This window comes from Cryptomeria japonica, chromosome 6, assembly GCF_030272615.1.
Source record: "Cryptomeria japonica chromosome 6, Sugi_1.0, whole genome shotgun sequence".
In the NCBI taxonomy this organism is placed as follows: domain Eukaryota; kingdom Viridiplantae; phylum Streptophyta; class Pinopsida; order Cupressales; family Cupressaceae; genus Cryptomeria; species Cryptomeria japonica.
In genome coordinates, this window is record NC_081410.1 from 131,880,938 (window position 1) to 131,898,687 (window position 17,750).

The window sequence follows — 17,750 nt, forward strand, 5'->3', positions numbered from 1 at the left end:
CATGACAGTGGAATGTTCTGCTTAAATTATATCTGTGCATGAGCCACAAAGAGGCAAATCTTGTTCCATTCAACCAGTCGATCAATTAATTGCAATTGACATGCATCCCAATACTCTCGTTCAGCAATCTAAATGCCTCAAATCACACAAAAACAAATAAATGAACAACTAACCATTAATAGACATAATCTCACAAATGGGTGCTAGCTTGCATTTGTGTGTTCAGAATGATCTTTTGTTGTTATGGTTGCTTCTACTGCAAACCGTTTGCATTAATTCAACATAAATTATGAATGATGTGGTATTTACTATATGCTCCACAAAATATTATATCTCCTTCACACCACCTCTACTTATAAAACAAATGCATGTAACATACTTAAGTAAACCTACTTCGCTAGGTCGGTGGCTTTTCAATTATAAAGAATGAAGCCCCTTTTCTTAGCATAAGTACAGCATGTCAATCATAACAAGACAACATAATAAAATAGCATAACAAAGTTCTTCAAAATTTCTTCAAACCAATTCACATCCCAATATATTCGTATATCTAACTGAAAATTTAGGGGCATTTAAATAGTCACAAATTTACTTTTAGTATCACTAATTTATCCAACCATTAATCTACTGTTGTGGGACCTATTATTTTGCACCAACCATCAGTCTACTATCACAAGATCTGAGGTAGTGACTTGTACTAAATGGAGTGGCAAATACAAATAAAAAAATTTCTTCAAATAAGTTGCATGGTGTACCAAGGGAAACTTGAGATGTACTGAGAAAGATTGAATACCAACTGAGCACATATTAGAGAACATGGGTGATCCTACTTTGGCAAACATGTTGGCTGGTTGCTAAACCATAAGCTTGAAAGGGAACTCAAGTTTGAAAAAATGTAAAACAGAGATTGTGATCAGTATTTACCTGCAACATATTAAACATTGGAGCCTTCAAGCATAAAGCTACAAGGCCACAACACTATTCGATGAAAGATATGGTAAATGATGTTTGAAGAGAAGATATATGGGAAAATGTAGGGTACAAATGCCCCCAGGCATGTATTTTGCAGCTGTGTATAAAATTTAAGTTACAGGCCATGTTTTATAGTATACTAGCAGGAGTGAATGCACACAGTTCCAAGTATACAAGTTGAGGAATTAATAGAAAGTGTGCCTGTGTGATATACAATAAAGAAATAGTTCATAAACTATATATTGGTTGAGCATTCGCCGAGTGGTAAATTTCTAAGCAAGTGCAATTTCAATTCTGAGAGCTTGGATAATATTCCAAGGTGCCTCACCATGGTAAAGATAATGAATGATTTGATGTTGTGGAGCCTACACATAGCAACAATAATGAAACCCACGAAGGTCATAAGAAAAGGAACAAAGCTACAGCCGTGCATTTATGCATGCACATCTAAAAACGGAGCTCACCAATTTCATGATAAGCCCATCTGTAAAATAAAATGATTCCTTCACCCAGAATAATCTGCTATTGTTAGAACTTAGATCAACCTCCATCAGATGACTAGAAAACATTTCAAGCATCAAATGGTTATAAGAATAAAAAAGTTGCAACCACTGATGCAAATAAAAAAATTGCTCACAGAGGTTTATGGAGTTTTTGAGCTTGTCCAATGTAAAATATTTGCCCTAAAATGACCTCGGTTTTAAATAACATGCAATATTTGGTTTGATTTTCATTTTAAATTCAAAAGGAGTGTCCACAAGAAGTGAAAGAAGAAAATAAAATAAAGGACACGAGGAAAATTAGGATTTGTGGTAGAAAACAAAGGGGGTTACAGCAAGGCACTCATGGAGAAGAGTTGTTTCATAGTTCACTCCCCTATGTGGTTCCAAAATCTATTCCTCTACTTCAAACCATTGATCATGGCAAGCAATGTTGATGGCAGTTATAATTTTGTTTGCAACGGTGGCATTCCATTTTGGTAGGAATATTTTCAAATCATGACACGAGAATTAATATGGCAGACCACGGGCATTTATTATTTTAGTTTTCTCCTGATCTTCTTGTCTCTCTTCCCTTCTCTGATATGTAATGTACTAGACATTGTACAGATGCAAACCTTTGGAAATAGAATTTATTATTTATACAATCTCAAACTGCTAGTAGCCTATATCACTATGCAATCTATTCTTACTGCTTGTATTTTCCTATCACTACATTGTTTCTAACAATGGAATCCTCGTTCTCTATGTTTATTCATGGTTTTTGTCAAGAAATTCTATCTAGCTTTTTATTTGCACTCGTGTAAACCTTGGTTCATGTGTTCAAAACTTGCTATTTTTTGTAAACAACTGTTGACCTTTTGTAAGCAAAGGATTGTTCAAACATTTGTTCTCTTGCCTTTTATTGTTGTAAATATAAAATATGTATTTTCTACTTTTGTTGACTATAGAATCATGTGTTAGTAATCCTTGTGCAACTAGAAAGGCCTTCTATTCTTGAGCATCACCAATTAATTACATGGTATTTTTATTCTTTTCACCCCAATTTGAGTTAAGCTTACCTAGAGTAGGACAAGAAACTTACCTTTCAATCTCAGAGGTTCCTCTACACTTTGATGCCATTCACTTGCAAGACTTCCAATTGTTGATGTTCTCTATGTTGTAAAATCTAAGTGCATTTGATACACCAACAAGGGGTTGCAATATGTAAGTATCAACAGCTACTATGCCAAAATAATACTAAAATTTGTATTGATTGAATAATTTGTGACTCTCCTCAAAGGATTACTATAGAAAATTTTGTTTTGTATTTCCTTTCACTTAGAACACAACTGTTATGCACACTTGGACCCATCCTATGGGATTTGTGTAAAAACCCTTACTGAGTTTTCCCAAATTCTTCCACTTATTGACTAAGTAATTTTGACAAACGGTTGGCATGAAATCTATTGTCTAAGTTCCCAAATAGTTTGTGTGAGCAGAAATAATAAACTCTCTATTGGCACCAATATTACAATGATAATTAAAAATAGAAGCAAAATTACAATGGGCAGATGTGATTTGAATTCACCAGCTTATCATTCAGCATTCCCTCTATGGTAGTCTCAACAAATCTTCCACAAACAAGGTCTATTAAATAATAGAAAGAAAATCAATAGGACTCATGCATGCTAATCAGAAAGGGAACTGCATAACTTGTGCACCAAGTCATGGCCAAGCACTCACAAAGCCACAGCCGTGTACTTGTTGAGTCACAGCAAAGTTTTGCCAAGATTCCGCTTAACTTTTTTTTTTGGTGGGGGGGGCAAATCCCAAGTTTTTACAGAGATTATTGTTTTCATTTTGCTTTGATTTTGCAGAATCTGAGTTTTCCAACTGTGTGTGAAACCATCGAAATAAAATTTGTGCAAGACTTGTGCAGACTCACAAGCCAGAAAAGGAACCATGAACCTCATGTGCCAAGTCATAGCTCAGTTTTTCCAAGTCCGAGTCAAAATTTAGGGCTGTCAGGTCTGAGTTTTCCAACCATGTTAAACAAAACTCAAGTAAGAAAACTCCTAAATGTCATGTAAGCAATACCAAGAGATTGTCTTAGAAGATTCAACACTTCAAGGCACAGGGTACCACAGATCTGTGTCACAATCACCCGGGTATGTCACATGAAATACCTGGGTGATTCAGGGACAGATCTGCAGTACCTGTGCAATCCCATGGGGTACCGTGCCCAGAACATTTTGTACCCATTACCAGGTCAACTTTGTAAGAGGTAAGAATTCCTTTAGAGGCATGGGGGATATTCTTTAGCAATTTGTTCGGGTGGGCTATAAAATCTCTTTTGGATTCATGTTCCTCTTTTTGGATTTGAGAGATTTCAATTACCAAATCATGCTCATCTTCAGTGAGCTTGAATGTTCATATGAACTTGGTCTTCATGTAGTACCAAGCTATAGTATAACCATCATTTAAGTGTTATAAGAAGCAAGTCTGATCAGAATTTTTTAAAAGACCATAACAGAGACATCTTCATGAAAGACTCCAAGAATCTCCAATCCCACTTCTAAGGCTTCAATCGTCTGACAACAATCTTTGCTCCCAAGGAAACCAGACACTACCCACCCCTTTTTAAACAAAACCAAACTATAACAGTGCAGGATCTGGTTGCACCTAAACAATGATACCATGGAAACAATAAATCTGTACTTTTTAATATCCTCCCTATTTCAGACAGTCATCCCCACCACATAATTAACTGGCATTTGATTAAAATTAGATGAAAGAGTTATAGTTCACAATTTGAAAAAGAGGCTACTCTGAGAGGAACCTCTCAATGAGTTAAAACAGACAACACCAAAACTGTAATCTTCTTAGGTCTATTCATTATTTCATGATAACCATGGCAATGGAAGAGCGCCATTTTTAGAAACGTAGGATAGATGAACATGGCCAATCTCTGATTTTTATCTTTCTGGCCACTCTATAATAGTTGGGTTTTAAAATCACCAAAGGCCTATAGAATTGAAGCAATGAACTGCACCAATCACTGGTCAACTTAATAGCTGGATTGAAAAATAGTTGCTTATAAACTCAGCACAAATGCATCAGAACTTACTAATTAGTTTTCAAGGTTCACGTTCCAGGGTTTAGCCTCATCCAAACTCTAATCTGCAAGATTTTACTAGTTCATGTTGCTGCATGAAGATACTGCATGCTGAAAAAATTCTTAACAAACCACGGAATGGTTACTCAATATTGCATTACTAGGCAAAGTATTTATTTACATTAGCACTAAAGATAAACCTCAATTTATCATTATAATGGGAGTGAGGAATCTCTTAGATACTTGGAATTTACACCTGACTCCCGAACCAACGCAACTCGTCCAGTCCTAGCCACCTATAGAGCAAAAACCAACCAACATCATATCTGGCATGCATAATACAGCAACAGCTGTCTTGTGATAATTATCTCCACAGAAAAAAAAGAATCAAAACTAATTTTAGACTAGTATGGGAGAGCCACTGACTTCGCATATTCCATGGGGCTCAAGTAACAACTGCAATGCAGCCATTTTCTCCAAGTCCCCTGTGAGCTGAGACAAGAGAGATAAGTTCAGTATTCTTTACTTATCCTGTCTGGATTTTGAGACAATTCCAATTGAAATAAATTCATCTATGGATGAATGACTCAAAAGAATCTACTGCTCAGTAATTTATTATCTTCAAAAGAAAGCACCTTCTTTATGCTTAATTACAGTATTTTCAAAATGAACATAAAAGCGAGCAATATAAACATGTAGCTATTGAGAATAAAAATAATATTCTTATGACTGATAATAACAAAAAAATTCAGTAATAACAAACATTTAAATTAAAGAAAGAATAGAAATGAAGGTGAATACCTCAAGTGTAACACTGTGATCTGATATATCGACGGGCTTTGCTCGAAAGATATTTGCAATGTCTAAGATATCTCTACGCACACTGCTATTTGCAGCAACCTTGAGAAGCATTAATTCTCTTTCTGCAAATGGCAAATGTGTTATATCCTCAACCTGCAAAGTTGAACTCCATGTAAGCAGTAAGCAATGTACAATGAACCCATAATAAATTAACTTCTGTTCCCTGATGAATTATGTTGCCTGAAGTACTGCTGACACTGCTTGGTAATTTGTTACAACCATCTGACATCCTTCTATTCTCAAGGTGCTTGTCTGATATAGTGTTCAGCTCACCAAAAAGGAAATAGTAGAAACAAACCATTATTGCAGACATCAAATCGAATAATACATCATCTGTCCTAACCTTGAGAATATCGACAATTTTATATAACTGTTGAAGCAGCTTCCCAATGGAATCATCTGTTCCAGGAACTACAGTAGTTATTCGTGAAATTCCTTCCTTTTCTGTATTACCCACAGCAAGGCTCTGTAAATATACAGCCAAATCACTGGATTACTATCATGATAGTTTGCACTGCACTCTTCAATATAGAACACTTTTTCAAAAATTGTCAAACCTGGATATTGTAGCCTCTACGAGCAAAAACACCAGTCACAATATTGAGAACTCCAGGAGCATCATTCACGAGTATTGACAATGTGTGAGAGGACAGTCCGCAAGACTAAACAAAAGATAAATAAATAAATTGAGAACTAAGATGTGCAAGATGATTAAGCTTTTCTCAACTTTGTCAAATTACTAAAAGCAACTATATAAAGAATTTAATATATGAAAAAATGGGTTTGGAATGCAAAGCATGTAAGTGAAGACCAATGCTACAAGGAGGAGCAAAATAAAAGTATCATTCCTGCTGCATTGAAATCCAAGTTCATAAGACACAGAAAGGAAATTTAATGCATTTAATAAGCATTTAAATATTGGAATCAGTAATGGGAAACGTCGATGATAATTATCTAGAGATCATCTTTGCACATAGACACAAGAAAAAGCAATCGCCCACATAAGAGGAGGTACCAACCAGGAGAAATGCAAAAAGAAGAAAAAAATCTCAGTCATCATCATTAGTGGCACAATACTTAAAATAGATACTGAAAAATAATGAATATAAAAAGAAAAATGTGTAAAACATTTCTGTCCCAATAAGAAAGAAATATTCAAATTTCTGTTAGAATAATGGTGTTAAGAATGAACATGCACAAAATGCTTAGCATAATATTTGGACATGACTTTCTTTTTGGTTAAGTTACCAGTAAATTGAATTATAATAATTTTTGTTTGAGTTCATATGCATTTTTTTGAAGGGTATCCAAACTCTTTTGAAAGGCAATCGTAGACAATTGCACAATGATAAGCTTACATTCTATCACGGATACAAGGAATCATAATTTTTAATACTTTTATTATTGATAAATTCTATGTTGCCAAGTTTATCAAAGTAGCGTTGGAAAATTTTCAATCTCCAGCCAATGAATTATCATTAAAAATTTGTTGTCAAGTTATGACATCAATTGGTGAGATACCAAGCTTGGATTACTAAAATATGAAAATCTGAAATTTGTATGCAAATCTGATATCAAATTACCTTTACGTGGAATTGTCATGATTAGATCCATCTTCTGTAAAAATGCTAAAAAACAACCAACTTAACATGCATAACAACACAACCTTATGTGAACTTGTAACGGAAATTAAAAAAAGACAGCATCACCATAAGATAGCAGAAAAGACGCACAAATCAGCAACACAAAAGCATCACATGACATAGGATTTTTGTGGAGAAACCCTTGCAGCAAAAAACTTCACCAAGAAGAGAGGTCAAGTATGCATTATCTTTAAAACAAGATTAGAATTTGTCACACACTTCCATACTTCCCTTTGCCTCCAATATGGCATCACCTGTGTACCTGTGAACAACCTATTTGTGCTCCAACATGTTTCTTCTTTGGTTCTTGTACCGGCTATATAACTCTACTTTCAACTATTCAAATCATTTTCCACATCCAAGGAGCTGACTGCTGAATTTATACAGTTGTAAAAAGATGCATTTCACCAAAGTTGGTGCCCAAAGATGACTCCATTCCAAACATCCCATCAATTGATTTATCTCTACAAATGCGTAAGGACGAGAGTCTTAGCTCCAAAAAATTTCCCTCCAACTTAGGCACCCAAACTTGGAAATGAAACATCACATGAAATGCCACAAATGAAGTAAAATCAAGAGACACCTGTTGTCTCTTTCAAACACCCACTTGGAGAAGCCCAACAATCATTTTTTGTTCTCTTCACTTGTCTTTTACCATCCCATTCTAGGCATCCACATATGGGAAAAATCAATTAAATATTTATGTGCACAAGTCAGTTTTACCATTGCTTGTGGAAACCTTCATCCCTTATGAGTTTATTACAAATAATGGTGAGAATAAAAGATTACAAACACACCCTAAGTGCCTAGGGACACTTTCCAAGGATGTTGGAGCCATGCAATATGACATAGGATTTACAACATAGATGGCAGTTTAATCCTAACATCCTCTCACTTGACATCATACATTGTAAACACATCCATGGGAGTCCTAAACAAGGAAAAAACATCCCTTAGCCAATCATGTACCACATGAATCTTCATCGTGCTCTCGTGCTCCAACAAGATACATGCAAAAGCAACCATGATAACCACCATCAAGAAAAAAACTTCGCATCATGTCATCCAAGATTAAACAAGGAGCATGTCAAGGTGTAACATATCAACTACCACTAAAACCTACACCAATTCTCAAATTCAACTAATCACAAATGGCTTTGAGTAGCTACCTTACTCATACAAGTTGTATTAGCAACCACAACAAATTGCAACTCACCCAAGCTAACCATACCTAACTAAGGCATTCAAACAATCATAACTAGAACTTCATGCCATCAACATATCAACCCAAAACACTGCAATCAAGTTTCTGTATATCCATCCTCCTATCTTGAATGCAACATGCCAATGCACAAGTGACCACAAACAAGGTCAACTAACAAAGTTTGCATCAACATTGAATCAATCTCGTGGATATAGACAATCCACATCCGAGTCATCCACTGCAATCAAATAGGTGATCAGCCCATACAATTGCATAACTCATAGATCCTGAACAATGAAACATGCAAACTCATCATCACATCAGTAACCTACAAACCAAGATATTAAAGAAAATAACCTAACATATCCAAAAACTCCCATTATATGGGCAATGTCAAAATCTGAAAAATAGATCACGGCATACCAAGTCTACTTATAATACTTCACATAGAGCATGTGTCTAACTCCTGTATTGCATAATGTTGAGGAAACATACAACAATATGCCACAAAATTTACTACAATACATCTACCACCACTAGTCTCTAACTCTCCTAAGCTCCCCACACAAAATGAAAAGAAAGAGATCAAAGAACCTCCATGTTGTCACCAAAGAACAATGAACAACACATGACAACAAACATAGTGATCACCATGGATCCACAGACATAAAAAATCTAATGTAATGTGAATACCAACATCGAGGAAGAAAAACAAAACCACAAAGAGAACCTACAAATCAAACCATATCCTTGTATAACACTAATATGTACCAAGCTATGTAAAGATCTCCATCACCTTTTCCGAAATGAAAGGATATCAACATCTAACATTCAAAACATGACAACATGGTAGCAATAGATGTAAAACTCTCATTCCAAAGGTAGATCAAACAGAACATGTATTCCCACAACAAAAGGAAAATGCCCTGTTGGTTGAAAATTTTGCACACTTGGGGAAATATACAAAATTGTGGTTTCAACCACAGTGTGTGAGTAAAACTCTCCTAATTAAGGGAAGGCTCCCCCTATCTATCTACAACTTTAAAAATAAAATGGGATGGGACAGCAGTCTTTCTTCTTCTTTTAAGAAAGCCAATATCATTTTCACTTCACAGAAAAGTGATAGCAATTTAACATAAAATAGCAGTAACAACTTTTTGAAATGAAATGAGAGAAAGGAAATGAAATTTGCTGAAAGCTCAAAGATTTCCGTCACTTACTTTGGGACAGGACAGCAATATCAAGCTCAAAGTCTTGATTATGTTAAGTCCCATCTACTCTTTTCTATACTAACGCTTTCAAGAACAAATTATAACAGCTCAAAGACTGAAAATACCTTATTCTTTTCTACATAAAACAGTAGGAAGTAGTACAAGCTCAAAGACTCACAGCTATTTCTTACAAACTCTGCTTCTAAACTCTCTTAAGAATAAGTGCAAACACAAATTCTTACAGCTCCTCTGAAAAGAATATTTATTCTAGTTTATATTAATCTCAAATACTTACAGCACAAAGACTGCAAATCAAATTCGATTAAGCTGTTAAAGAAACACTTGCAAGAAAGATAATATAGAACACAAACTCAAGAATGTAGCACAAAGACTCAAAGCTTGAGCAATTTCCTTCTATTTCTTTCAATTCTTGAATTCACACATGAAAGTTCAAAGACTTCTTTGTTGTATATTTGGCAGAGTTTTTTGCTTGCTTTCTAAAAGATAAAAATTACAATAGACCCCTCAAGTATTTATAGAAGAGGAGTCTTGAGAAAAAGGTGGGAGGATCCTCACTAACTTGAGAGATTCTCTCAACCACTAAGACTTGTTCAATAACTAACTATGACTTATTCCAACTACAGTCCTGACTAAACACAACTTGTAGTTGTCTTACATGTAATTAAAAAAGTGCAAGTAAAGACTTGACGTGCAATTTACAAAAGGTTTTTACATGTAACTTGTCAGAAGAAAAACTACAACTAAGAAATTACAATTCTGGAAAAATACAACTAAGTGTTGAAAAACACTTAAGCTGCAGCATGTGAAGACATGAATCCTTTGAACTTTTGGATGATCATTTGTAGCCCAGCTGGATTCGGTTCGTGGGTGTTCTTGGCAACAACCATGGTCTTCACAATGGTATCATGGCATCGAAGAAGCATAAAGTCGTTCTTCTCCAAGATGGACTAGATTTCGTGCAAAAAAATTTGATGTTTCATCAAAACCTGAATTGAGGCAGCTGAAAATTGTTGGCTTCTCCATTCATTATGAATCCTCATCTCTAGATCTGCGAGCACTTCTTCTTCTGGTATCAACTCTCCACTCTGACTCATTATGTTGCAAGAGGCCTTCTCACAATGGGAAACAACACCTTGGAATACTTCAACCCGCAATCTCATTGCATCATCAATCTCCTCAATGAGGGATTTGAGAACAAGGGCTTTATTCTCTAGAAGTTTTTCAAATTCCAAGTACATTACATGACCCTGGAAGGAATAATGGCGTGCTCCTGAAGAACAATCAACTGTTGTTGGGGCATTGTGCGCCAAATTGTTGTCAAACTACCTTCAACCCTTTCAAAATTTCGTTTGAAAGTCTCGGAGGTGTGATTCATTTTTTCTTCAATGGTCTCCAACTTAGACATCATTTGGAAAATGTCTTTCAGCACTTGTGCACACAGATCATGAAGTTGATCCACCCAAGAATCCAACGCTTGTACTTTCTAAGCAACTCTTTCAACTCCCCGATTTGATCCTTGTGAACCGGAAGAACTTGTAGTATTACTCCCTTCACCAACAGGTTTTGTAATTTTATGAACAGCTGCAACAAGTTGCCTATTCTCCTCTTCTAGCTTGTCTTTCTTTGCTAGAAGTTCATCATACCGCTGAACTAGTGAGGCTACGAATTGCTGGGCATCATGTTTGACCATTTCATGCATTTGTTTACCCAATTCTATCCTTGTAACCCTATAATCAGCAGCTTGCATTTCGTCACGTGGCTTATCCGCAAGGGGCTCAACAATTTCTGCCACTTTCATCTTATTGTTGTCAACAGTTACTCTTGAGATTGTCTTGGCCTTTTTAGCAACCTTGGGCTAGACTACTTTAGTTGCTGATAATCAAAGACATCAGGAGATCCTACTTCTTCCTCTTTGGGGTAAAAGAACTAAACCATGGAGGTAAAACGACTAGTTCTCCTCTAGTAGTTGTTGAAGGCGAAGGAGAAGCGGTTTCTGTTTGAACAGCTGTGGTCACCCTAGAAGGAGTATCTGTTTGAATGGTGACCATGATTTGCTCAGTAACCAAAAGTCATGAAGATTGCCTCATAAATTCTTCAAAGCCAGTAGTAGAGGTATCAATCTCTGACAAATGGATACATGCAAGAGTATCCTCAGGAATTTCCAACAAACTCTCTTGTTGATGATCAAGAGGTGGCTCAACTACTGAAATAGGAACGGCATTCTAAGGAGACTCTTCCACTATTATGTCAGGAGAGAAAGAGGCATCTCCATGGAAATTGAGGAAGGAATCTCATGAGGTGAATCCGAAGATAGAGACTTAGGAGCATCATCTGATTGTTGTCCTTCTTCTGGATTATCAAGATCGATCACATGGACATAAAGCTTTGATCCTGGTGCCTAAAGATGATGCACCTTCCTTGTTGTCAATCTGAATATCAAACTTACATCCAAGAGGCCCCATAGAGTCATCTTCTTTCCCAACCTTGATCTTGATGAGTCTAACACCATTACCTCTGAGCCAAGTGTTGGTGTTAGCCAAGATAGGCTGAAATCTTTCAAGAATGGATGTGCATTCTTTATGCAACCATTAGATTAAAGGAAGTGGGGCTTCCTCAACCCTTCATGAGACGTACTCTGGATCGAGCACATTACCATCATCAATCATTCCTTGCAGAATGTCCACCAGATTCAGATCAATAACCTGCTCAACAGTAAGCCTGCAGTAGTCCATCTTGAGAATCTCCATTTCTATATGGAGATCTACCCAGATATCCTCAATACGATGCATGTGCATGAAGGACTTTTTGATCTTTTCCTTCATACCCTGGTAATCAAAATCTGCCCTGGACTTAAACCTTTTGAGTTTAATCTCTTGCATCTCAGTCTCCATAGCTCTGGCTTTGACGGATGTGACAAGAGAATACTGACCAATTTTCAATGGGTTTGTTCTAGAAATCCCCATTCCGACCTTATGTCTGACAGATTGATGAGCGTGCATAGCCATGATCTGTCTTCCCAACTTCGTAAGAATGATCTTATCGATCGAGTATCTAGGGAGCATGTATGGTTGCCCACTGTAGCATCCGACTCTCACATAAGTGAAAGTTGGGAATTGGAGAAATAAGCACCCATGCTCATTGACTCTTTCCCATGCTTCATTTGACACCCTTTTGTTCTTTAGAGTCTTGTCAAATTGGCACATGAAGTAACCAAAGAATGCATCTTGAACTCTTCTGAAATGTAATCTGTTGGGTCTCAAAGGCAGCTGATCATAATATTCCCACACAGGTATAAGCGAGTGATCACCCTTAGTAGAAAGACCAGGAAAATGTCTGAGTGACGCTGCCAAATACACTAGGTATGAATTCATGTAGAAAGTCATGGTGGTAGGGATTGCTGCAAGTTGCTCGCATAAAGCATCACTGATAATCTCTCCCCATGATATATGATGGGATTGCCTTATGAACATGGTAAACTGATACATCCAGGGCTCAAAAACATTAGAGTGTTCAAGACCCTTCATCCTACTGAGAGTAATAATGTCTCCAATTTCCCACTTAAAGTCACAACGGTACACCTTAGCCCACCTTGTGAAGGCAGTTCATGGCTCATGAATCCACCTATTAATATGACGTTTGTAGTCATTTTCCCTCTTGACATAGTACTCGTCTGCACTATCCTTTGAAATTTCCATATAAACAGGTGCTGGTGGTATTCTGAAGACTTTCTCAATTGTATCTACATCAAGGCGGATTATTGCCTCACCATCATCATTTTTAATGGTTATCGTCTCCTTGTCAAAGTGATAGGCGCAAGCGAGAAAAAATTCAAGTTCTAGGGCAGCCACTGGAAAAGAAGATGCATGATGAATGTGGCTGTCCAATAGCCGCTGCATATTGCTATCCTGCAGATCCTCCACTCTCTTGACGAATTCTGACATGTCCACATGCCCTATCTCTGTGTCCTTAATGTGATCCAAAGGAGAGGAAACTTGCGAAGGTGAAACTTCATTCTGGTACTTGTCATATTTATACTTCATCTTTTTCGGAATAGGAGAGGATGGTAAATCTGACATTGAAGGATAACCTGGTATACTGCGATGAAGACTTAAAAGTGTTAAGGCAACATCATAATCAACTGCAACTAACATTTTTCCTTCTTCAAATGGGAAGAACTCCAACCCTTGCACTTCACGACTTTGTGAGAGAAAGATGGGAAATAAATGGGAATGGTGGAGATTTGACTTTGACCAATTTCAAATCTTGGGGAGAGTTTTACAGGTATACACGTTGGGAAGAATGAACATGCAATTGGATTTTTAAAACCCGAATGCAAGTATACTTGTAAAACGGAAAATGGAGAAATGAGTGAGAAATGAGATTTAGACTTGTGGGAAATGCCGTGAACGGAAAGTACGGATATAGGCAATATGGATGGACAAAAATGGGAAGGTTTTGGGAATGTCATTTTCAAGAAAATGGGAAGAACTTTGAACATGCAACCCGGTTCTAAAAACCCGATTTTGGAAGGATGGGTATTTTTCATCTTTGCAACTTGGAATTTCAACAAAAGATGGTTAAATTCTTATAACCATAAGGGAAGATCAATTATTTTCATCCAACTTGTAATCGGGATTTAAAATCCCGAATACAAGTAAAGAGGGAAAATGGGGAAGAACAATGCGATTCACAAATTACTTTGCAAAGGGGAAAATCTCTCTCACAAAAACCGATTTTTGGGGCAAAACCAACATATACATATATTTACAACTAGAATGGAAAAATAAGAAAACAAGAAAATGAAACAAGAAGAAAAGAAAACATACCTTGCTTCAATTCGAAATGCCTCTTCAAAAGATGAACAATCTTTGAATGAAGAAGACAATCCCTTAAATAAGCAATAAGCGAACTCCCAAAACCCTAGCCACGTTTTGAAAAACATTTTTAGCAGCAAAAACACCTTGCAAAGGGGCAAAAGAATTGGTCAAATCTCCCTTAAATCTCAACGCCTAGGGTTGAGGAAGCAAAACGATATGGGAGAGAAGAAATTCATGGCATCTTGGAAGACAAAAACCTGGTGTTTTGGCAAACACGTGTTTGCTGTTTTAGACCAAAAAACCAGCAAACATAACCTCCAAATGGCGTGATATGAGTTCGGAAATGCATGGAAATAGGCAATAGTCCAAAACGCCTCTTTTTCCCAAAAAATCTCCACGAAATTTGCTTGGAATCTCCAACAAAATCACCTTCCTTGGCTGGTCAGGTTTTTGGGAGTGAATGACAAGTTTCATTTTACATGTAATAGTGAAAATCGGGTTTTTATTTTCATATTACAAGTTTAAAATTTCACTTTTCTTTCAACAAGGCAAAATTGGGTTTTTAAGACTTAATAGCAAGTTTTAAATGCCTTCATTTTCCCTTTACGGAGAAATCGGGTTTTAACACTCAAATGCAAGTTTAAAATGTCACTTTTCTTTCAATCAAAGCACAATCGGGTTTTTGAGAGAGATATACAAGTTATAATAACTTGTAAAGGGGAAAATAAAATCCCTTCAACAAGTTTTAATAACTTAACACATGTAATAGGGGAATAAAATCCCCATTACAAGCAAAAACACTAAAATAGGGATTTTTCAAAAGAATTACAAGTGACTTTTAAATATGCAATTTAAAATTAACTTGTAACTTATCCAAAAAAACCCTATTATGACTTTAAAAAGCCAAAAAGCATCAAGGGGGAAATAAAAAGTAAGTTACAAGTTCTTTTTTCATAAAGTGCACTTGTAATTAGCTAAAAATTTCCCTACAAAGACTAAAACAAAGGAAATTATTACAACTTGCAATTTAAGGAAAATTTCCCACCTACAGTCAGGGAGAAAAAACTCGAAATTGAAGGAAAGATATGGCAAACGAACCCAGAATGTGATGAAATTTGAAACGTGGTTCGAGGATGGACTGAGGATTAAGCCAGTCCAAGGGTGAAGCAAAATTCTACCTCGAAAAGCGTGTCGTAGAGTAAAATTTCATTTTTTGACAAATTTTATGTAATGATCCTTCATTTTTTAAAACAAAAATGAGGACAACATGCCCAAAGCCACATGCCATTTCTTGTACCTCTCCAGCTAAATACTTAGAACTAGATCCATAGCTCAAGACCAAGAAACAAAGAGAACAACTAAAATCCATAAAACCATGCATCATCTTCATAACAAGTGCAAGGGACTTTTGATATTCACGACACACTCATATGAGAAGACACAATACAAATTAAAGAATGCATTTAAAATTTAGGGGAGCAATACTTCTCAAATCATTCACCTACCAAGTAAACCAAGAGTGGGATACAAGATTGCCACATGCATACAACACTAAGCAATATAAATAACAATCTTCTCTTCGGGTCATAATGGATTCACATCCATAACTAGGTGTAGGCTCCTCGATCTTTTTACTGAAATCCTCATAGTGAGTAACACTTCAACACATCTCTAAGTAGAAGAGATATCTAGCCTCACCATAATCTCTCTAGTCTCCATGAAAATCCACCAATCATTCCATGCCAACTTCAAATGCAAACCTGCAAAATCATGAAGTTCCAAGAAAATGATTAAGACTCAAACCCAAGAGAACTACATCCTCTCCAAAGGAAGATCATAAACTACACCTTAAACAAATAGGCCTAGAAAATGGAAATGACTTGCAAATTTGACCAAGGATTACCTCTTTGGCAACATGCACAATGATTGAGAAAATCCCTAGGGAGGAGTTCTTTTCCATTGTAGTCAATGCCATAATAAGCATAAGAGCTCATATGATCAAGTGAAAGATCACTTGTGTAAATCGGCTAACCAAGGAATTAATATTTGCCCAAAACCAAACAAATAGGGGTTTCCAAAGGAGTAAATTCTTTCATATATCAAAGAGCAATAAGTAGTAGAAAGTGCAAACAGAGAGAAAATAGTATCCCCACATAGAAAATAGAAAGTGCCATCTTCAAGACCATCTTCTACTTCTCTAATAGTGGTTTACATACATCCTTTCATTGTGACACTATATTCCTAAGAAGATAGTATCCCCTTTGTTTCTTGTATGAGAGGGCCACTAGAGGGCATTTTAGAATGAGATAAATGAACATATTGTGTGTTGCATTTATGCCATTGAGCTTCCTTTCAAACTTCTAAGATCACCATATTGGAGGGAAACAAAGACAGCTATTAGTCAAACACATAGGTTATACAAGGCCTCAATATGAAAAGGTGGGCACCACCTCATTGGAAAAAGAAAAATGATTGTCGACACATCTTTCCAACCAAATAGTGTTTTGTGAACCAAATAGTGTTTTGTGGGCCAAAACAAGAGCATATATATTTTCAAATGGACAAAAAAATCACAAAAAATAAGCCTTTAATTTACGATATTGCAATGTGCCCATAGGGGGCAATGTTTATTAGGGCAATTCACTGTAAGGGGAACATGAAAGATGCAAATTTCTTCAACATCCTCATAGAGGCAACCATGTTTCATCCACTTACTTGATGACGTAGAAAATTGGCACACAAATCCAATGGATCAAAGAAATCTACAAACAAACCGAGATTCAAATGTTCATGACAAATGATCATATGCCACAAGCCATTTTCAAGTCCTCTAGATTAGTTTTGTTTACACCAAGTTTATGAAATTTCAATATTAAATTTTTTGATTTACTTTTTTTTATACGAAGGAATTAGCACTAGGTAGGAACCATTTGCAACCTCCTAATAATGCTATCCTTATAACCTCCAACCACATGAGTTTCCCTTAATCATGCAACAATTGAAGCCAAGGATTGGAACCTACAACCATCAACCATATGTTTTAACAACTTACTTGTTTGTTCTACACCCTATGGACTTTTCTTAAAATTTATTTACATTAAATTTGTTATAAACTTTTAATTGTTTCATTTAGTTTTCAACTTGTTTTATTCATTTTTACACCATATTAGATTGTTAAAATTCAATTCAAATCACACAATCATTTAAAGATGACTTGTGAAGGTTCATAAGTCATTGAATACCATTGTCATCAACAACCTCTTAAGTGTATGGAGGCAATCAAATTCAAAGAGGGCCCAAAAAGTAAAAGCATTGATCATGGATGATTCGGCAGCCATAGCCACTCCCCGTGACACCATGCCATGCTCACCAACATCAGGAACATCTGTGTCACTATCTGCCTCTGAATCTCTTGTCTCTGCTC

At 36.2% G+C, this 17,750-nt stretch overlaps 1 protein-coding gene across 2 annotated transcripts in view; it reads right to left on the bottom strand.

Annotated features, from left to right (window-relative positions):
- Positions 1 to 4,324: 4,324 nt before the first annotated feature.
- The window catches only part of LOC131044215 (acetolactate synthase small subunit 1, chloroplastic), a 140,284-nt gene continuing 126,858 nt past the window's right edge, over positions 4,325 to 17,750 (bottom strand). Inside the window, exons 8-12 of one of the 2 annotated variants that reach the window (XM_057977491.2) lie at positions 5,988 to 6,092; positions 5,774 to 5,896; positions 5,371 to 5,523; positions 4,996 to 5,061; positions 4,325 to 4,865 (exon numbers count right to left, since the gene is read on the bottom strand). In XM_057977491.2, coding sequence (XP_057833474.1) covers positions 4,782 to 4,865; positions 4,996 to 5,061; positions 5,371 to 5,523; positions 5,774 to 5,896; positions 5,988 to 6,092 — 531 coding nt within the window. In that variant the 3' untranslated portion in view covers positions 4,325 to 4,781. The remainder of the gene's footprint in view (positions 4,866 to 4,995; positions 5,062 to 5,370; positions 5,524 to 5,773; positions 5,897 to 5,987; positions 6,093 to 17,750) is intronic. The other variant, XM_057977492.2, reaches the window with a different exon arrangement.